The 23104-nt window shown below is 40.5% G+C and overlaps 2 protein-coding genes across 2 annotated transcripts in view; both read left to right on the plus strand.

Moving 5' to 3' along the window:
• The window catches only part of LOC115731842 (rust resistance kinase Lr10-like), a 65953-nt gene that overhangs the window by 41050 nt on the left and 1799 nt on the right, over positions 1 to 23104 (plus strand). The gene's annotated exons all lie outside the window — the stretch shown is intronic.
• On the plus strand, positions 12416 to 14431 carry LOC125315885 (transcription termination factor MTERF8, chloroplastic-like). The gene is made up of 2 exons (XM_048281990.1): positions 12416 to 12834; positions 12932 to 14431. The coding sequence occupies exons 1-2, from the start codon at positions 12624 to 12626 to the stop codon at positions 14209 to 14211; spliced, it is 1491 nt and encodes a 496-aa protein (XP_048137947.1). The 5' UTR covers positions 12416 to 12623; the 3' UTR covers positions 14212 to 14431.

Here is a 23104-nt window from a genome sequence, read left to right on the forward strand (position 1 = left end):
GATCAAGTCTCGGACAATTAGTCGAACACGACTCACTTTGGTCTCGGACGACTTAATTGAACACGACTTTCATACTTTCTTGGTCTCAAACAATCAGACGAATACGGCTCACTTTGGCCTCAGACGACTTGATTGAATACGACCCTCATATTTTCTGAGAATAGATCGGGACCACGTGATTCGCTCACGTTAGAGAATTAATAATTCGGGATCACCCGATTAATTCACACTAATCCAAATATTAATTCAGACTACCCGATCAATTAATACTACCATAGTATCCAATCCACGTCATGCGACCATATTACGCTAACGTAGCAATATATAAATCACGCACCACTAAAATTATACTAACGTGGAAATTTATCACGGCCGAACAATAATAATTTTCTAACATATAATTAATTTATGACTATAGTACTAAACTATAGTAATCATGCCACATTTAATTGGTACCATGGCATAACAACTTTATGTCACATAAAAGTAACCCTAGTTAATATACAAACTAACCATGGTTCAAAAATTAACTAGAGTCAAATACTAACCTAACCATGATTAAACAATAGCATAAAGTAACTCTAGTTTAGGCATAAAGTAACCATGGTCAAGCTTTGACCACACCCAAACCCTCTTGATTTCACTATTCATCTCAAGACCATGGTTTCTCTCTCCTCACTCCCTCCATTTTCGGCCAAGGCATGAAAATGGTCAAAACCACCAATTTTTCACCCAAAACTACATAATCTATGGTCTATTAGCATCCTAGATACCTAATATAAGGTTAGGGACCAACTTACCACAATTCTAGCGAATTTTCCGGCGAGAAAACGAGAGAAAATTTGATTCCAATCCGGCGGCTCTCTTGTTCGGCTAAAACCCCCAAAGATCCGGCGGTCCCGGGCGACTCACGGTGAAAGTTAAGCTCCGGCGGTCCAAGGCGACACCGGCGGCGCTTGAAGAATTTTCGGCAATGGAGGGTGAGAGAGAGAGAATTTGGCCAAGTGAGGGAGTGTGAGGTAGAGAGAGAAAGTGAGCTAGAGAGAGAGTGTGCTCTTGAAAAATGAAGAAGAAGGGGCCAAAATAATAATTAATATAAGTTAAGATAATTATTGGATCCACAAAGTCAAGAGGGATAAAAAAAAATAATTTCCTCCCCACCAAGACTAGTCAATCTCGGCCAAAGGGAAAAATGACCAAAATACCCTTCGCTCCAAGTGAAAAATGGGGTATTTTTCGAGGGCAAATGGGTCCTTTCCCATTTCCAGTCCAAATATAGTTTTCCTGAACCTCTTTGGGGCTAACTGCGAAGGAATAGCACATAGGATGAGGAAACGTCAAAAATTTTATTTATTGAGACCCCTAAAAGTCCGACATCAAATTTTGAAGCTCGATTCGCTATCAATCTCGATCAATAGAATTTTCAGCGTATCTCAAACTAACGGGCGGCTTTTAGGAGTTACGCGTATCGACCCGTGATTAAAACCACGTTTAAGAACTTCTCGAGCCATGGCGACTTTGGTTGTCATTCAATTGCGAGGGTCAATTACTAGTCCCGATGGACACGATCGTTAGAAAATAATTTAGGGACGTTCGGAACCCATATGAGGTCAAACGGAATCACCCGTGATCCAAGCGTAGGGTATTATCCAAATCGTTCCTTAATCATTCTAGGATCGGCCTATATTGGTCCAGAATATTCCCTCGACAATTTTCATGGCCAAAGAATCAATCCAGGATCAAGTTCTTAGGTCCACGTACTTGATTTTCCTAGCTAGCCATTCCCATTTGGTTAGTCTGCTCGAGAGGGATCAACTCCGAGTGAGATTCGACTGAAATACATCAATAAGACCTTTCATTTATTCAAAGCTTCGAAAGTGGGTCGGAATTCGGGATGTCACATGAATTGTGCTACCTGTTCCACAAAAAAGTATGTCACCTATTCCATTGGATGAACATACGGGAGAAATCATGTTGCCTATTCCACTGGGCGAACATGAGATGGATTGTGCTACCTGTTCCACTGGGTAGACACAAAAAAGAGAAATAATGAAGAATAATTTAGGAGACGTACCTGAATTCTTCTTCTGCTATCAAAAATGACAGAGGTAATTGCCTTGCACTTGTTTTTACCCGAGACAGGGTTAAAACAGCATGCGCACACAGGTAAAGCAAACAAAAGTCATGAATTTGTCTACATTACCAAGCTTCACCTGGGAATTTATCAATGAGAACAACGGTTTCGTCCTTTTGACAATTTGATCACATTAAATGAGGGACCTTCAATCAGAAAGGACTTTCCACTCACTTCAATGAAAGGCTTTTGACCCGACCCTTGATGCGGGTATAAAAATCACTCAGACTCTCTTCATCGTGCTTGACGAGGGTCCGGATATTCTCGAAATCGGTATGACCTGACCAATCCGAGAGGTCTTTTGAAGGATCGACATGCAGGTTTGGTCAAACTTTTAACAATGGGGACTCATGGGAGTCACGGTTTTGAAAGAATTGATATCACACATTGCTTCGGGTTTACAAGTCAGGAATCCCGCAAAATGAGATAGAAAAATCTTGCTCGCACTTCTTCGAGCCACATTTATAAGCATTTAAAACTCTACGTTAACATAAGTGCCCTAATCTGAAGAGACTTCGGTAAGGGTTGTAACGTAGGTTCGGGTAAGCTTGAAATGAATGGCCTACTTTTATCAAGAGGGCTATTATTTGAGGAAACCGGGAATTGGTGATCATTTATCAGGCTTCCATCACGGACTCTTGCTTTGGCAATTTGCGAACTCCTTTTGGGATCCTTTCAAGTGATTTCCTTCCGAGAAGCAATTTTGCACATCAAAATTTTTCGAGATCTCTCTCTCCTTGATTGATTTTTTCAAGAGGGATTTTCTCTCTTTTCCTTCCCTTTTCTCTTTTTTTTTTTTTTGAGAGAGAGAGATATCTCTTTTTCTTTTTCCTTTTTTGAGAGAATTCAGTTTTTCTTCTCTCTCTCTCTCTCTCTCTCTCTCTCTCTCTCTCTCTCTCTCTCTTTTTAATAAGAGAGAGAACTTTGCTTGATGGAGTCCCCTTGCGCCTTTTTTCTGAGCTTCTTCCACTTGCCCCAAATCATTTTGAACTTGCCTTGAGCTAATTTCATTTGTTCACCATGGGAATGATCACCAATCAGGTTGAAATGAATCCATAACTCAAATTGGGTATGCAAAGGGTATAGTGTGTAGGGAGATAGAAAGAAATGCTCTTCATCATTTCTAAGGCACTCAAGCTAACACAGAATTTGCATGCAGTAAATATGCTTGAAGATTGATGCAAGTGAAAGCAAGAAAAATTCTAACCATTTTTGAATTTCTGAGATATTGCCCCAATGTGGGGTTGTTCCTGACAGGGATAAGAAATGAATCTTCGCTCAAAGGGGTTAAGCAAAGGATAACCTGTAGTGTTTAGATAGCAGAAATGAATGCTTCTCATCACTTTGGTCGTCATACTTTTCTCAAGATAACCCTTTACCTTGTAAGCACGGAAATTTTCACTCAACTCGCACCGGGGATTAATAATCTGGACGTGTATGGAAATGGCTTGCCTTTCGTCATCCCGATGTCTCTCACTTAATATGATCGTTTCATTAGGACAGAAAAAGACTACCCGATCAAAAGGCTTCCTTAATAAACCATGCATGGAATTTTGCAACATATGAGCATCTTTTAAGTATGCAAAATGTAGCAATTTGAATCGACTTGTCATGTTTCATGAAAAACTTGTGCATTTTCTTAATTTGAACAAATTATGCAAATATATTCAAATTTGTAAGAAAATCCTCTTGGATTGGGAGATCATGGATTTCCCCTGAACTTCTAAAAGAATCAAACAAGTCGGTGAGTCAGTCGAGAAGTGGCTTGCTCCCGAATCCGCCCCAGTATAAACGAAAACATACACGAAACAAGTCAAGTGAAGACTTCGCGATGCCCCGGCTTGTTTAACAGCAACGACCATCATGGTAAGTCATATGCCCCTGTAAGAAAAAAAAAAGTGAAGTGTCACCTTCAGAGCCAAGTAGGTTGAAGAGAAATATGCTCCCTTTTTAAGACCGGGGTTCACCGTCAAGTTGCCCCATTTTCCATTGGGACAGGCTCTGTCGGGTACCCATAATCTGGAATTGCCCCCCAGTTATGCTCCATGTTGAAAGTTTGACTTCCGGTCTTTAGCGGAGACTTCACTCTATTCCTAATCCTGCGAGAAGAAAACAAAATGTCATCTTCAGAATTTGTCGAACTCTGTAGAGACACTCCCTCTAAGGTCGGGTGGCCTTGGTTTTGCCCCGCCTTCCGTTAGCTAATACAGCACGATCAAAAGATCGGTTAAGGACAAAGCATGGATTGCCACAAATGGCCAATGGACTAGGACTAGCCCGGGATTGCTAGCTTGCTCGATATTCATGTACGGGGCTGTCCTTGGATGATCAGGCTGGTGCATAGAGTTAAAAATATTCCCTTTTGCCCTTGAACATGTAGTAGATGGATCAGTAAAACAAACAAGGTTAGACCGCATGCCAGCCAAATTTTTTTTCTAAAAAACACTTTTTTTTTCGAACACATTGGGACGAAAATTCTTGAGAAGCCCAACCCTCAGTGCTTACCATAGATGACAAATTTTTCAATCGTTGGTTATCGTCATCGGGTTGGTTTGGGATACCTCGTCAAGATTTCAAAATTTAATGAAAAACTTCTGTAATTTTATTGATATCAAATCAACGAATTACATCTTATTGAAATGGAAATCCTAAAGTGCAATATGAAATAAAAAGGAAAATCCTAGAAAGCAATAAATGTTTCCACATATTGGAAATGAAAAGACTAAAAATGATTGCTGTCGAGGGCCGGCGCCATCTCCATCGATGACTCTTCAAATATCACTCGAATGATCTGATAGTGGGTTGCTCTGCACATTGGGTTTACCGGCCGGTTGAAATGCAAATGCCCCGGTTTCAAGTAGATCCTGGATGCGATGCTTGAGTACAAGACAATCATCGACCGAATGACCCATTTCGCCGGAATGATAATCACACTTTTTCGTGAGATCATATCTAGGATACTTCGGGGGATTGGGACGTTGCGGCTCGGAGGACAACAGACCCTTCTTTCGTAAAACAGCCAGGACTTGGGAAAGTGACCCGGGGAGTTGAGTAAACCGGCGAGGTTTGCGTTGCTGGCGTAGGTTCTGCTGGCTTTGTTGCCCATAAGAGGTCGGCTGTTGGGCGGTGAATTGTAACTTCGAGGCCCGAGCTGGTGCCTTCCGTGCATAAGTCATGTTGACTTCGGGGACGGACTCCTTCTCCTTCTTACCGAAAAATCTCTTGCTAGATGCACCCGACTCACTGTACCACCCCTTCTTGAGCCCGGATTCAATTTCCTCTCCCATGGAAATGAGCTCACTAAATGTCCGAACCACCGTAATCAGCATGCGTGAACGAACTGCGTGCGGAAGAGTTGATACAAATATCTTCATCAAATCTCGCTCTGAAGGTTCGGGCATAATCTGTCCCGCCATGTTCCTCCAACGAGTAGCATACTCCTTTAGAGTTTCGCCTTTCTTCTGCTCAGCTCTCTCCGGATCTTCCCGTGTAATGGTGACATCAAGATTGAACTTAAAATGCTTGACGAAAAGGTTCGCCACCTCTTCCCATGAGTCCTTCCGGTTAATTTGATGGTTAGTGTACCACCTCATCGCAGCATCCTTCAAACTTGCTTGGAAAGTTTGGATCATTAGAGGTTCATTAGACATATATCTGCTCATGTGCCCCTGGTACATCTCGATGTGTTGAATTGGGTTTGAGGTGCCATCATACTTATCAAAGGTTGGCATCTTGAATTTTTCAGGCACTTGAACTCGAGCAAAAATGGACAAATCAACAGGCGGAACACTTTGAGTTCCCTCCACTTCTCGCAATCTCTGGTCGAGCTTTGCCAAGAACTTGACATTCTCATCATTTAAGGGTGGATGATGAACATGGGCTGCCGGAGACATACTAGTATCAGTCAAAATGATATCATCCAAGTGAAAAGTTGGGTCAGTATCCATTGCATGAGCCTTGTCGGGGCGATGACCTTGACGGGTTGGAGGTGGAATCTCCGTCTGAGAGCCAACATTGACTTGTTGTTGCTTGGCCATGAAATCATTCATCATCTTGGACATGGTAGCCGCAACATGTTCATTCATTGCATTCATGTGTTCTTTCAGCTTTTCATCGATCGGGGCCGCAATCTCGGACTGATTGGCCATCCTTCTCTTTGTCACCGACCGAGTATTATAAGAATGTGGAGGATCCGTAGTAAATTACCTGAAAAAATTGATCGAAATGAATATAACAAGTAAAAATAGCGAGTCGGTCCATGACATCCTCTAGACCCCAAAACGAAATAAAGGATTAAATCAGGAAATTTCCAATTTCGTCAATCCTCACGAGAAAATTCATGTCAATTCGAAAAATGATTGAAAAAGATCCCATTTACGAACTTAAATTCGAATTGATGATCAATAACGGAAGACCGGAATGTCGATCTGAAGAGTAACCTTTATTATAAGAAAAGCCCATAAAATCATGAAACACAATTACAACTAGGATGAAACTAACTAAGAACAAAACAATGACTCCTAAACATGGCAATCAAGTCATTTTTCTCTTCTTTGTGAGGACATGATCTATAGACGAACGGGCCTCCAATTCTTTCCGAAGTCGTGCATTTTCCTTAGCCAAGGTCTCCATTTGCTTCTTAGCCTTCTGCGTGTTCTTCTCATAGGCCTCGATCTCGGCTTCACGAGTGGGCTTCACGGGCATCAATGGGAACTTCGGGAGCATAGGGGCCGGTATGAAATGATGCTGGATATACTGGGCTCTAGCATGATAAAGCCTTTCCTTTCCCTCGGGCTCCGCTTCGGGTAGCAATAGTTGGCGAGTCTCGGACTCAAGCCAAACTTGATCGATATGTCTGAGCTCGGTTGCATATTTTTCGGCTGCAATGAATTGGACTTGAAAAGCATTAGGCCCCAGTGGTGGTGGAATGTCCTGCAAAACCCCATATTGTCGTACCACGCGAAGAGGATGATATCTTGTCACACCTGTAACACCCAACAAGGGTATGGGCTTCCGCTCACCGCGATACAAACGGGCCTCGGAGACTCGGAACCATATAGCTTGCCATAAGAAAACCTTAGGACTCGGATCTTTAAGTAAATCAATCCATTGAGAATAAGACAATCCTTTAAAATCTCCTTGCAGTTCTTGAAATTTTGCAATTGGATTTTCATTTTCACTTATTCGAGGTATAATCATCTTAGAACCAAACTCAACATAATGAGAGAAAAACCACATTTGCAAAAGTTCGGGTGAAGCATGGAATGTCTTATCTTCCTTTTTTATGAAACGAGTCGGGGATATGAAAGTTTCAGCTAGGATAGCATTAATGAAATTCATTCCACTACAAATTTGCCTAACTATCCAAGCCATGGATGGATTGATGAAATTCTTTTGAAGTGGAAAAATCACAAGCCCAAAGAAAGCTAGAATGAAAATCCTACCTCGCAAATATGAATTGCTTTCATAAAAACGCTCCATGAGAAATGAGAAAGGACACATTTGACATTTTTCTTTCAAAATTTTTCTCATTTTATTCTCGCTAACTTTCAAAAATTCAGCTAAAAAGAGAACTGGATCAATTCCCACACAAGGACGAATTAAATCATTGTCTAAAGGTTTTCTAATGGCAATGCTATATTCTTCCAAAGTCGGAGTGAGCTCGTGCTTACCTAGAATAAAGGTAGCGGTATCCGGGCACCAAAAATATGCAAGTGCCTGCATAACCCCGATCTGTAATCCGATGTCCAAAAGTGGCAACATGTTACCCATACGGCTAAGGACATAATTCCGTGCATCGGCGTTCAAATGACCCCACATCTGCTTCAACTCGGCCTTCGGAACGTACACGAAACGGAGATCTGAATGCCCCATTGTCTATAGATCACGTGCCACAAACCTAAGTATCATGGACCGACCCAAAAAAAAAAACATAAGACAAGATAAAGTTCGGGAGCATACATTACCGTAGGATAGGAAGATAAACAATCACATGGACATGCACATGATTCGTGAGTTAACCTTATTCTATCTATCCTAGAGGCTGACAAATTGAAGCAAAAGACTTGCGGCAAGGCGACAATCTCGCGCACATAATCAAGATTAATCGTAATCCTACGATGTAACCAGGATTAGCAGGGTCATTTCACTTCGGCTTCTCGAGTTAAAAATCATAACTCTTGCTTCGGTAATCCTACCGGGCATGAGTTCTAATTTTTGAAACTCATTTTTGGAAAAAGATTCGGGATTGAATTTGGACTAACTTTCGACCATGATCCCACGGTGAACGCTAGAACCAATCTCAATACCATCCTAAAACTAGTGGCCCGGGTCCAGCCACGGGTTATTGTGTGGTGTAGTGCTAAAGCAATTAATCATGCACAACAAATAATATGCAACCACCGCTTCAAAAATTGCAAGAAATAATCACAAAAATTCCAAACTCCAATCCTGCAAAACAAAGGGGTTAGCCACACAATCCACCCCTTATATCTCCCATTTGCAAAACCATTTAACACTTGAGTTAAGACTTACCTGGAATCCAATTGCCGGACAAAAATGCAGTTTTTCCCATGAAATTATTGGCCTAAGTCCACTAAGGTTCCTTTTAATTCTTCCGAAAATTAAAGTGATTAATCAATCAATTTTTTTCGAAAAAAATCAAGGTAAAGTCCCCAGCGGAGTCGCCAAGCTGTCGCGACCTAAAAATCAGGTTTCTAGGCTAATGGATTATCGGGTTAATTATTTAACTAACCTAACTCGGACTCTCCCAAGTCCATACCAAATCGCAACTTAACATGCAAAGATATTTGAATTGGAGTCGCCACTAATCATTTTTGGTAGGTCGATTAGAAACCTAAGTAAATTAGCGGGAGAACTAAATTACTTCTACGAACCGGAGATTCTAAGTCCGGGGACTTGATTACGCTAGATTACTCTAACGCCCTTTCGGTACCATTTTATTTCATGAAAAATTTTTGTCAGGCAACATTAATTGATTTTAACCTAAGTCACTAACAAAGGTTATCATGCAATTGCACAATCAATTAATTGAACATCCGGAAGTCGAGGTAATTGCAGAAAGCATATGCCAAGAAAAATTGTTCTCACTTTGGAGTTTTTGCTTTTTAATGGGATAAAGACTAACTTATATGCAATGCATGAATTTAATCTAGGATGCAAATGAATTAAATTAAATGCAAGGAAATCCTAAGCATGCATATGAAATTAATTTAATTAACTAACCTAGATGACATGCAATTAAATGAAACTAATGTACAAATGATGTTATGATCTAATTAAAATGACTACACGACGTAAAGATCGAAACATGCAACATGCAAATTCTACGTATTCCAAACCTAGCATGCAAATGACATGGCAAGCTTATTTTATTTTATTTTTTGGTATTTTCGGATTAACGAATGACCCTAAATAAAAATATGGCTAAAGATAATTATCTTACATATTTTAAGGTTCAGGTTTGCCTAATCCCTAACATATTAAAGATAAATTATTTTAGACATGAAAATCAATGCAAATATGCATGTTCTATCCTAAAATGCAAATCTAAATTAACTTGTTCTAAAATTAGATTAACGTGCAAATATCTACATGATTTTAATGCAATTTTTATCTAAAATGCAATGCAATATCTTTTAGAATTTTAAATATCACGCAAGAGAATATTCATTCTAAAGATATTATGCCAATCGAATCAATCAAGAAAGTGGATATCTCAACCGATTTTTGAAAACATTCGCAAATATCTGAATCCAATCTTTAATCCGTAATCTTACGGTTAACGGTTGAATTCAAATCCTTGCTCGGGTGGCAAGTTGCGGATTAGGAAAAGATTCCCAATCAACTTGAATTTTTTTTATTTTTAAATATCCACTTTCACGCAATGCAATCATGAAACTTTCTAGGATAGGCAATATCACAAAAATACTTCATGAGCATCTAAGACACAAAATTTTTGGACTAGGCAAGTGAATATGCAATATTCGAGACAATATCAAACAAACGATTGGATGAACACAGTATATCAAGAGATAATTATTGCAACGAATCCCATCCGCATGTCAAATTTTGGCCTCATCATGCTCACAAACTTTGATTTCTTTTCATCTAGTCCAATTTTCATGGTTATTATCCACGACATGATTCGGCCAAGTAGGTTGCATGTGTGCCAAAAATTCCAATTTTAGTTTACCAAAAGTAAGTCAGACCTTGTCTTTTTAAGTGAACCATTTAAAACCGCCGAATAATTTAGCTTTTTGAGAAAATGGTTTTCCACATCAATTCTCAAAAATTATTCAAGCAACTCCATGGTTAAAACGAACTCGTCCAAAGAGGAGGTCTGAACTTTCAACGGTGAATCATTCATTAATTTCCGGTTTTGAGCATGAAAACGAACTTCTCTGATTTTTTATCCCCAATCAACATTCCTTCAATCAAGATCATGCACGTATACACATGCTATCAGCTAAACAAATATAGATCAGTGATTAAAAATCAAGAAAACTCACCTTTTTTTTAGCAAACTCCCAGCAGCACACCTTTGACAGATTCGCGTCCCAAAACAGCCACCGTTCAGGCTCGAATTGAGTCTAAACTTTAAGAGATTAGTGCTGGATCAGTAGCGCCGAAGAGGAGGTTGCTGGACGATGGAGAACAACACCGGATGATGAGGTCACGTCGTGTGCGGAGGAGGCGGCTGGAGATGCAAGGACAAGGACAGTGACGCGATCCGGGGCCACGTTGGAAAATCTACGAAAAAAGAACTCTCCCACGTCGCGGAGGCATTGATCTACGTAGCTTGGACGTGGTGGAGATGTCAGAGAATTGGATCACTTTCTTTTTTTTGACTTTCCGTGGACATCCTCCTCTCCTCTCGTACTTTTTTTATTTCTCACCTTTCCACTGCTCACTTTTTCTCCAAGAATGGCCGCCTCCCACTCTCTGCGCTATACTATTGTCAAGTCCCTTTTTTTTTTAACTGAACGAAGGCTTCCCCCTTTTGACTTTTCTGCACACTCCATCCCCGAAAAACTCTCAACGTGGCTGTGCGAAAAAATTGTGCGGCCTTCCTTCCTTGAACGTGCGCTAAGCTGTCTTATTTATAGGCACAGGAAACCTAAAAATAATCGTTGTAACGATCGTATCTTTTCGGTTTCGCAAAATATTCTGACCTAACTGAATAGATCCGTTCAAATATTTTTGTTCCAAAAAATCAATTCTGATTTTCGCGTGATCTCTTTGCAAACCGACAAATCCGATCAAATCTCCTTGTGTAACAACTTCTCCGCCCACTTCCTCTTTCTCCGCCCACTTAGTCCAATATGTTTTATCTCGTTCATCGTTGATCGAATGCAACTACATGCATGCTATAAGAATAAAATAAAATGAACTAAGTGCAAACTATATGCAAGATGATTTAATAATTTTTTTGTAAGGACTAAAGTTAATCCCTAATTTTTATGCAAAGGTTAATGACTAAAAAGGATGACCAAAATTTAGGTGTCAATACCCGGGCTTTTCTAACATCTAGGCCTTTTTAAATTATCTGCCCATCTAATTCCAATAGAGGCATTTCATGGCCATCAAGTTTCTGTGCGTCGTCCGTGTTCGGCGAGACGTGGCGGCTGGGGCGGATTGCGCTTGCCTAAGCCCGACGAGGGATGTCGGCATCCTCACCGTGGTTGGGTGCTGGGGGCGCCATATTGGCCATGACAGCATCTTCCCCTTGCCACTCTCTCTCGTTTGTCTGGTTTCATGAAAAGAATTTGCTTATTTAATATCTTCGAAATGTTTATTTCGCAATATATTCTTTGAGAAATTTATAATTGCCAAGCAGGATGCCACATTTTATGGAATGTATTGCAAAAGTTTGGGAACCGTCGGTGCCTCAGTTCCATATTTGAAAGGTCAAGAGAAAAGGACGAATTCATGGCCAAAGGGATGAGTTCAACTAGCGACTTTCTTTAGATGATGTTATGATGGTTCCCACGTCTGGCATATTTGTTTCGAGAGATAGTTATTCTATAACACTTAGGCCTAAAGTTTTGAGATTGATGGATCCATTAGTTTAGCTCAACTTAAATGTTCAATAAATCTCAACCGTTAAAAGATTCGTTTATGAGGTGAATTGAATTTGTAGCCTCGTAAAAGAATGGATGAGCCAATCACCCTCGTGTCAAGATGTTATTTGTCATAAAATTAACACATATATATACACAACTAGTTAGTGTGCAGTGTACACCGCATGAAACTAAAACGACCATCGTAATTACGTGAGATACGATAAGACCCGTTCATGGTCGGATCTTGGGCAAGTTGTTCCCAGCCAGGCCCTGCTCAAAGTTCTGAAAACGCCCGCCATTAGCTCCAGCCTCTAGCCTCTTGTCATCTCCATCCATCCGTCATTCCGGGGGACGCACTGCACAGAGAGCTGTAATTGACTGCTCTCTCTCTCCTGCTCGGGCTCATGTTGACGAGTCCTCGACCTCCTGCTTTCTTTCTCCACTCGCAGTACTCGCTACCTTCAGCTTCAGTCCCTCACTCCGCAGCAATCTCTTCCCTCAAGTCGTCCCTTTTGCTGAATTCGGGTCTGCCGTCCAGAATCGGATTGAGAGCGCCATTACTTCATGTGCAATGCCGCTGCGTCAACTCATCACCTAATGTCGAGTTCGAATCGGGTGAGTGACTCTCAGAGACAATTTATCAAACAGTTCATGTTCTTGAACGAAATTTCAGTATCTGATCGAACTCCTTGTTAAAGTCTTGCCTTTTCAGGGGCGTTCCATGTGTTATTTCAAGAACTCGGGCTCAATGAAAAAGAGACCGAATCTCTCGTGACCAGGGACCCGGGTTTGAGGCGGAAATCTATCCGATCGTTGCGGGCTCGTGTCGCCTCTTTGAAATCTGTGGGAATCAGTGGCCTTGAGCTATGCCATTTGGTTGCGAAATGCCCTTCGGTGTTGGCAGCAGATGAAATTGATCCCTTTATACTCTTCGTGCGCGACAATTTAGATGGAAAGGTTGACCCAGCGCAGCTCAAGCGTCTCTTTATGTCAACAGAGCCGCGATTCCTAGTCAGATTCGATGAAAAGGTTAATTTGCTGATTGACGGTGGGATTCCTAGAGAAAAGATCGTTCACGTTCTCAACAATGTGAATTTGACGAAGGCTTTGTGTTTTAAGCCGTTTGAAGAAATTGAAAGGCTCGTTCATTTCTTGAGCCGCTATGGTGGGGTTGAGTTGATTGTGAGGCATCCCCCCATTCTTAACTTTGATATGGATGGCCAGTTGATTCCGAGAGTGGAGTTTCTCCTAGAACTTAGCGGAGGAGATGAGGACGCCACCTGGGCAGTGTTGCGCAAACTGCCTACCTTTTTGAAATACCGTGTGGAACACGTGGAAAGCCATGTAGAGTTTTTGAGGTCATTTGCGGGATTAGATGATCAAGAAATATTCAGGATCATTCTCGTGTTTCCTAACATTGTTAGCGCAAGCAGGGAGAGGAAATTGCGTCCCAGAATTCGTTTTCTCAAAGAATGTGGACTGGACTCTTGTGAGATTTTCAAGTTCTTGACAAAAGCCCCTTTGTTTTTGGGTCTATCTTTTGAGGGGAACATTGTTTATAAGCTTGGTTTTTTGGTGAAAATTGGTCACAAGTACAGAACCAAGGAATTCGCAGTTGCAATAGGCGCTGTGACTAGGACAAGTTGTGAGAATATGCAGAAGGTGATTGAGCTCTTCTTGAGTTACGGGTTTTCCTGTGAAGACGTGCTTCTCATGAGTAAGAAGCATCCTCAGATACTTCAATATAATCCTGATTCTCTGGAGGAGAAAGTGGAATATTTGGTAGGGGAGATGGGACGCGACCTTGAGGAGCTATTGGATTTCCCTGCATTCCTGGGTTATAAACTGGATAGTAGAATTAAGCATAGATATGAGGTGAAGAAGAAGATTATAGGTGAAGGAATGTCGATCAACAAGCTGCTGAGTGTTTCGTCTGAGAGATTTGGAAAGAAGAAGCTCAAAGAGCTGGTGCACGAAGCCCAAAAATTATAGGATTGCTAAATTTCATCCGCAGAAGTTCATGGCCAAATTGATGGAAATTGTGCTGAGTTTCTCAAAGCTTTATGAATTCAAGGTTTTTGCTTTTTCAATCAGGTGAAATTCTAGCTGTGACTTCCTTAGGTGAAGATAGAAAGTCATTGTTTTTCTTCATCCCTAAACTTGCAAAGCCATTTGGAGTTTGAAGAAAATGGTTGGCCCATGCCCAGTTGAATGAAATGACTGAGTTCGCTCCATTTTAAGGTCAAAACAACAAGAAAAGTGGCTGGTCTTTGTATTTAGGCAACAGTCAATTACAAAGGAAATCCACCTTGAGTAGATAGCAATGTTCCTTTGGCTGCTCTCACATGTTTCTGTTTTTAGTCCTGAAATCTTGAAAGACGTGGTGACACTGAAAAGTAATCCTGTCAATGTGCATGAGGCATCAAGACATGGTTGCCTTTGTCTTGCAATTCAGGATAGATTTCCTACTTATTGGACAACGACGGCCAGAATCAGTGATTTAACGTGATCGAAAGGCATCTACGATCCAGAGTCATTTCACCAATACAAACTACAATATATAATTATCTAATATCATTTCTCTCCATTTCGTTCTTTGATTAAATTACATCGTTTTATAAGTGTTATGACTGTGAGTTCAGGATTACCTCGGAGGACACGTTCATCATCAACAAAACCGAGGATCAATTATCCTCAAGAGATCTACAAACGCATGGCATTCATATATGACAGGTACCATTGGCTACTTTATACTTTCTCCTGTGTGACTTAACCATACTGCTCTGATGGTGGAATATGACCACGGCGAGGTAAGAAATCCTATACCTGCGAAATTGCAGTAATTATCGAATGCTGCAAACTCATCAGATTCATGGCTGGACATTGATATTCCTAGTACGTGGCCTCATTCTACTGCATTTCTCAAGTATTATCCTGAGTCTGGTTATCCTGCATTGCTTTTCTACATTCTGTATATAGATGTCATTGCAGAAGAAATTTAGAGCAAGACTTTCTCATGCATGCTGTCATGGTTTCATGGTACTGCATCGAAACTGCTGTACTGTGTTGTGACATGAAAAAAAAAAAAACAAAAAAACTAGTTTTGATTTTCTGCCAGAGTGAACTGGAAATAAAGTGAGAATTTTTCTTGACCCACCTCTTTTTCTACTCTGATTGTGTATGAATTCGCAACTGTCTTTCAGTCTGCGATAGTTGTATTTCTGCAGATTATTGGATTCATGATTTTAATACATTTGAGAGTCGAAAACAAATAAAAAATCACTACAAACAAGAACAAGTCAGTGGATTTATCTAAAGAGTAACGAAATTATCGTTCCATTCGGAAGTGACAAATCACTGGACTTGCAAAATACGGTTTCATGGTATTGCGTCGAAGCTGATGTGCTATGTCGTGACGCGGAGAAGAAGTTTCGAGGCAAGCTAGTTTTTATCTTTGATCTTGTTCGTCAAAGCTATTCATCAATTTTCCAATGATGGTGACTCGTGCGATGAAGGAGGATCATCCAAAGGCAATAACTTCGTTTTCTGTTCCGTTGACTGACTGGTTATACTAGACATGTTCCGTTGACTGACTGGTTCATCCCATCTTTTGTCCATCTTCTTGTACCGTGGCTCTCCTCCGGACACCAAGCAATTCTTTCCCAATTTCTCTTTGCACGAAGACGAAGGGAGGCACGATCAGTGCAAGCGATGACTACCGATGCCGCGTCGAGTAATCCGCACTGTGTCTCTTCATCCTGTGATGACATTTGCAGTATAAGTTACCCGTATCGACTAAAGAATGATTCGAAAAGATGCAGCGAACCGAAGTACGAAAGATAATCGTACCGTTCTATACTATCATGATGGTCGGTTTTATGTCAAATATGACACCCACCAAATCAGATTCGTCGGCGATGGGCTGCAAAACGATAAGTGCTTGTCTCTCTCCTGTCATTCATGGGGGTTGTAAACTTCATGTACGATTTCTGTCTAGACAACCCGTACAACATTTACGATGAAATTATATTTGTCATGTGAATTCTCCATTCTATATCTCTATCGGTCCTTGCATCGAGGGGTTGTACTCTTAAAACACATCATCCATTCGGAACTTGTATGCTCTGCCCAGTCCGACGGCATCGGAAGTCAGGTATTTTTGCACCGTCCACAGTTGGACATGGGTGTCGCAGGATCTCGTGCCTCCTAAGCCAATTAATAGTGGCTCCTACAACTACGAGCTAATCCATAGCATGATGGCCTTTGGATTTGTTCTCAAGTACTCTAGTCCAACAGCTTGGGATTTGTTCTATCGCTACTTTGGTTTCTATCGTGATGATGTTGGGTCCTCCTCGCTATAGATGTAACAATCTCGACTTGATTGATTTATGTTTTATCGATTGACACAGGCTTTTAATAGACGAACCCAAGTCTTCGCATTCAAAATCTCTTCCTTTTACCACCATTACATACATATCCCATCCTTGTTGATCCTCCACCACATGTCAGGCCCCATATTTCAATTGCTTCTAGGCTGAGAAGTACACAATTTTTCCTCTCCATTACACACCATTGACCTGGTCATCTCTGGTCTTTCTTGGTGTGCTACTAGCGTCTTGTACTTGTGATGCCCAGAAAGCAATGGGACCAACTCGTTGATCAAGCCATCGGGAAACTAAACATACTTAACACTACTAAATCTTGATTAGACATCACTTAAACCTCGTCTAATTGGCATCCTTGGAAAGAATGAGCAAATTGGTAAGAAAGCAAGGACTAAAATGGTGGGGGAAGGTGACGGCATTGAGAAACTTTTCCTCCCTCGTTACGTAATTTAGGGTAAAGTCCCACGATCTTGCCACTAAACGTGCGACTACCCGTGTATGATTTCTCTATATCAAGAATTGCTGATTTTGGCTTGCGAATTAATTTCCTTAGAAATATGCGTATATACATTATACAAAGCAGACATCATCTCTTTAGAGAAACAACTTTTATCGCAATGGACAAGGTCTTAGATGAAATGAAGGCCCAATACCCAAAAAAATTCAACTTTAGCATTTGCGACAATTATATCCGAAACTTTTTTTTTGTCTCATAAAAAAGCTCTAACTTTTACTTTTGTATCAATTCTACCTCAAATTTTTACTTTTGTCCAAATTCTACAGGTCTAGTACTAAAAAACCCCTCAACTTTAACATATGTTCCAGTTATGTCTGAAACTTTTTTTTTCTCATAAAAAATACAAACTTTTACTTTTGTCTCAAATCTACTACCGTCAGCCTTCCGTCCATTACACATTGTTGATGAATTACATCTCAGTAAAGTTGACATAGAAAAACTCCAGAACTCCTTTTTTTGTTGTTTGCTTCCCCTACATATTGCCCGGAGATATAGAGTCACTCAAGACGGCACGCTTCGTATTCTCTCCGGCACTAAATATCCCAAAGAACGGCTTGACATGAAGATATTTGGATGAACGATCTAAAATCTCGTAGTCCCTAAAACTTACCATATCTAAATTTTGAAGATTCATTAGTAAGTTCGGCGAGAAAATTCAAGCAACATAGGACTAAATAATGGTGATTATAGACGGATAGGCGACGGTGGTAGAATTGAGATAAAAGTAAAAGTTGGGAATTTCTCCGAGACAAAAAAATGTTTCGGATATAATTGAGATATATGCTAAAGTTGAGGGTTTTTTTTTGGTATTAGACCGGTAGAATTGTGATAAATTAAAAGTTGTGGGTTTTTTTTAAGACAGAAAAAAGTTTTGTATATAATTGTCACAAATGCTAAAGTTGGAGGTTTTTTTTTTTGGTATTAGGCTGATGAAATATCCAATGAAGTTTATATTTGAAAGAACACATATTCCGTTTTAAAATTAGTATGAAATTCTTGAAAAGTAATGGATCGAAAAATTAAAATTTCCTCTTAATATTTAATTGTTGACTGTAGCGTTTTTAATTGACAGGGTTGTAGAATTTTGGAGCACTTTAATAAAACTTCATAAACCTTGCTTATATAACCGACGTCAGCCACGGAGGGAAGGGGGAGGAGGCAAAACAAAAACTCACATCTTGAATTTCAGAAAAAATAAAATTCTATTATGATCCGTTTCAGTTCTGCAAGACATTGTATTCAATGGGAAAGATGTAAATTGCAAAGATGCAAACCGATGACATAATCTTATCTTACCTTGTACGGTGTTAACTCTTTGAAAATTCTTGAGTAAAAAATGTTTTTTACTCCATATTTCATCACAAGTTTCGCTCCCCTTCAATCTAACGTGCCATAAGATTCTTCCCAAAGATAGTGAGACAACTATAGACTTCCCATATTTTACTCTAACGATTTCAGGAGAAGTTCCTCCTGTAGATTATAGAATCGGGTTGATAATTCTTTAAATTTCCTACACATTTCCTTTTCACGTTGAATCAAATTTATGCAATCCTTCACTATCAGAGTCCACAAAATTTCAATTTACATGGGTTCAATTCGTTTCAAAGTTTGTATCGATCCTTAAAACAGCTTTCATGTTATCTTGAAAAGAAGAATTAACACCGTAAGTATCTCTGAAAAATGTGAAGTAACTTACCTATCTAAAAATAATTCTCCAAAAATTTGAAGCAAAGTCACACGGCTAAATAAATGGGTTGTCAATTGTGATGTCTCCTTCCTAGAAAGAGATGGCGAGGATGCTGGGTCCTACTCGCTATTCTTGTAACATTCTCAACTTGATTGATTTTTGCTTTATTGGTTCACACAGGATTTTCAATAGACGACCCCAAGTCTTCGTATTCAAAATCGTCCCATCCTTGTTGATCCTCCACCACATATCATGCCCCAAATTTCAATTGCTCCCAAACTGAGAGGGACACGATTTTTCCTCTCAATTACACGCCAATGTACCTTGTTATCTCTGGTCTTTCTTGGTGTGCTGTTAGGGTTATCTACTTGTAACGCTCGGAATGAACGGTCATGTTTGTAGAATCCCACATGTTAAAGCAACAGGACGAACTTGATGATCAAGCCATTGGGAAGCTGAACGTACTTGACGGTACTAAACTTAGATTAGACATCACTTAAATCTCGGCTAATTGGCTGCCACAATGGTGTCTCCACTAACTAAATGATCCGACGTGCATTGATCCTCGGATTAATTTTATTACTAGAGATCATAAGATCACTGGAGATCACTACACATTGTTGGAGTGTCAAGTGCTTTCAATTTTGGACATTTGTCCATGCACAATGCAATTATCACTTGAAAGGACATATTCATCATCAACAAGACCGAGGATCAATTATTCTCAAAAACATCTGCAAAGGCGCGGCATCTGCTCATAATATTAATAGATGCCATCGGCGACTTGATTCTTTATCCTACGTGACTTGACGCAAGTTAGGCTTTGAAATGACGAATTGCAAGACAGCTTAAAATGAGGTAGCCATACTGCTTTGATGGCGGATCCATGGCTAGGTAAGAAATCATATATCTGCAAGATTGCAGCGATCATGAAATGGATTCATGGTACTGCATCAAAACTGAAGTACTATGTCGTGACATGGACATGGAGAAGAAGTTTCAAGGCAAAACCAGACACCGATTCATGGCCGTGACTCGTGGGGCAAAGAAAGAAGATGGGGAGAGAGATGGATTTGTTTGTTGACTTTGATGGGACGTGGAACCAACCATCACTGCACGGCAAGAGATTGGAAGAAACTTTTGAATTTTCAATGGGTGTAAACTTCCAAGATGCGCGCGCTGTATATGGAGGTCATTGAACGTTTTTTGGGTGTTTGGGGGGTGGGTGGGTGGGGGAGGAGGAGGAGGAGGCGCTATCTGACTCCAAAGTCTATGGACAATGTTAGAAAGTTTGTGGGAGTTGTTAATTATCGTGCGAGAATGAGAGGCAAAATCTCGTTTGATTAAGTTACAACAAGTGTTAAGTACGTAAATTATAATCGCTATTGTCAACATTCTTAACGAGTGTCGAGTTTCGTGGAGGACGTACTAATTATAATTGTATCAATGTTACATCCTCGTCTTAGCTCAAAAGCAAGGGCTACCTAAGACACGACAAAATGTCTTATAACTAAATAAATCTAAAAGCGAGAAAGCATGATTCTCGTGAGCTTTCAAAAATCAAATCCGCCCATTCTTCCTACTTTCTTACTTTGAAACTCTTTGTTTTACTCAATTTTCAATAAAATGAAGTAGTCACGCTACAACCAATCTCCTTAATTTAGGCTACGTTGATTGGAGGAAAACTTTATGTTTAAGAAAAATACTTTTCGAAAAATAATTTCTTAGGAAAAAATTAATTTCCTTTTATTTGGTGATATGTGATCGGAAATATTTTTCTGGTGTTTAGATCTCATTTGAAAAATAATTTCAATCTCATCATTTTATCTCAAGCAAATAAAAAAGGAATTCAATTTCTTAGATATTTTTTTATTACTTTATTTATTTATTTTCTTTCTTTTTCTTTCTTCCTACGTAGCGACCGGCCGTCGGTGGCCACTAGCGAGCCTCGAGCTTGCCGGCTCGTATCCGTGGCCATTACCGAGGTCTAATTGCTGGTGGAGGGAGAAGGAAAAAAGAAAAGAGAGAAAATGAAAAAAAGATAAAATAAAATATATAATGTCAAAATTAAAAAAAAAAATTGGAGAGAAACAGTTCCAAAAGGTGTTTTCACCTCTTTAAATTTAAGAATAATTTTCTAATTTTATGCATGAATCTTCCATTGATTGGAAAGCGTTTTCCATTGACTAAGCTTTTTTGGCAATGGATGAAAGTTAGGAGAACTAATTCCCAAAAAATACTTCCACTCAAACAAATGCAGCTTTAGTAACTCGATCAACCTCACACCGCTAATCAATTTCGAAACAAAGTTGGTTCACCATGTCAATCGATTAGAGTTAATTAGAAGTGGAAATGAACAGATTAATGTCACTGGTTTGAGGTATTTTTTTTTTTTGTCAAAACTGGTTTGAGGTAATTGTACCAATTTCACTCACTAATCTCCGATCGACCTTTCGACCAAAAAAAAAAAAAAAAAAACTCCGATCCACATTAAATTAATGGCGATTGGGGTTGTTTTCAATAATTCTAATAGTATGCGTCCCTTCAGATATCCCCCTATTTTTAATTTCTTGACTTTGACTGACTTCGGGCTTTCTATATAAGACCAGGCGACTCCCAAGTCTCCAATCAAACAAGGATCATCCAATCTCTTTTCAATCTCTTTATATTGCGCCTCCTCCAGACCCACCAAGCAATTCTTTACCAATTTCTCTTTGCCTGAAGACAAACAGAGGCATGATTAATGCTCTCGGCTCCATGAATATCTGTCAAGTGGTTCTACTCGCTTTTGTTCTATTTCTATCAAGGCCTACCAGTGTCGAGCTGAATCATCAACGGAACGCTTCATCCTGTGGTGACATTCACAATATAAGCTACCCGTTTCGATTGAAAAGCAACCCAAACAGATGGGGTACCAATGGATACGACCTGACTTGTGAAGATAATCGCTCTGTTCATTACATCTATGATGGCCGATACTATGTGCAGTCTATCGACTATACCGCTAGCGAAATCAGGTTTGTCGACGACGGGTTGCAAAAGGATAACTGCTCATCTCTCCCCCGTAATTCTGTGTTGGGCTATAAGTTCCGGAGCAGCACCATTCGTCAAAATACATTGGTTATTATGAACTGTTCAAAGCCGGTTAGTTCTCCATTCTATATCGCTACGGGTCCATGCATCGAGGGGTCTTCCAACACGTCATCGAATTGGAACTTGTATGCTTTGCTCAATCCAAAAGCATCGGATGTTAGGGACTTTTGCAACATTAGCAGGTGGACATGGGTAGATTATTTTCCGGTTGGACAACGCGTTAACAGTAGCTCCTACAACTACGAGCAAATCCATAGCTTCATGGCCGATGGATTTGTTGTCAGCTACGGTCTTCCATCTTCAGTGAAGAAAACTGTCTTCTGCTACTTCAATTTGTATGGCTACTTTCATTTCTATAACAACTTTTATTCCAGTCGCTTATCAACGAGCGATTCCGGAGGTCAGGTTTGCGGATCCATGGACTACTTTGGCGGTAAGTACTCCTTTCTTGTGCGAATTCAAGTACTCTGCTTTGTTGTTGTCACGTATCAATAGGAGGAAAACAATTATCCATTACGGCTGCGTTTGTTTCACAGAAAAGGTTTTCTTGGAAAATAATTTTCCCAATTTCCAATGTTTGGGGGTAGAAAATACATGGTCAAAGAAAATGTTTTCCGGTCAACGAAAAAGTTCTTTCTAAACCCATGGAAAATGATTTCCATCTGTGAAAGGAAGGAAATCATTTTCCAATTTCTTCCTATCAAACTTGTGCCTGCCCTCTCCCCTCACGTCGTCTCATCCTTTTCCCTCTTCACGCGGCCTTCTGCTTTCTGAGACCCTCCTTTTTCCTCATCTTCTTCACCCAACCAACAGAGCCGATGCTGCCTATCGCCGCCATGTCTCCCTCATCGCCTCCTTCATCTACCTCCTCGGCGAGTCACGGAGAGATCAAGACCCCACGAGTTGCAGCGAACTCATCAGATTTGGAGCTCGTGGCCTCGCGAGTCGGCGTCGAGCGCAGCCTCGTCTCGCCGGATCTGGAGAGGCCGGCAATGCGAGATTTGGCCTTGCCCAAGGCTGGTGAGCTCAGGGCGAGCCTCGCCGGATCTGGCGATTCGAAGCCTTGCTCGAGGCCGGCGAGGCTTGGCCTGAGCTCGCCGCCTCGGGCGCGCCGGGGCGAGGTTCAGCTTGATTGTGGCCGGTCGCCGGCCGTTGCGTGGCCAGCAATTGGTTGATGAAGAAATTACAGCAGAAGGAAGAAGC

This window comes from Rhodamnia argentea, chromosome 7 (assembly GCF_020921035.1).
Source record: "Rhodamnia argentea isolate NSW1041297 chromosome 7, ASM2092103v1, whole genome shotgun sequence".
NCBI classification, from domain to species: domain Eukaryota; kingdom Viridiplantae; phylum Streptophyta; class Magnoliopsida; order Myrtales; family Myrtaceae; genus Rhodamnia; species Rhodamnia argentea.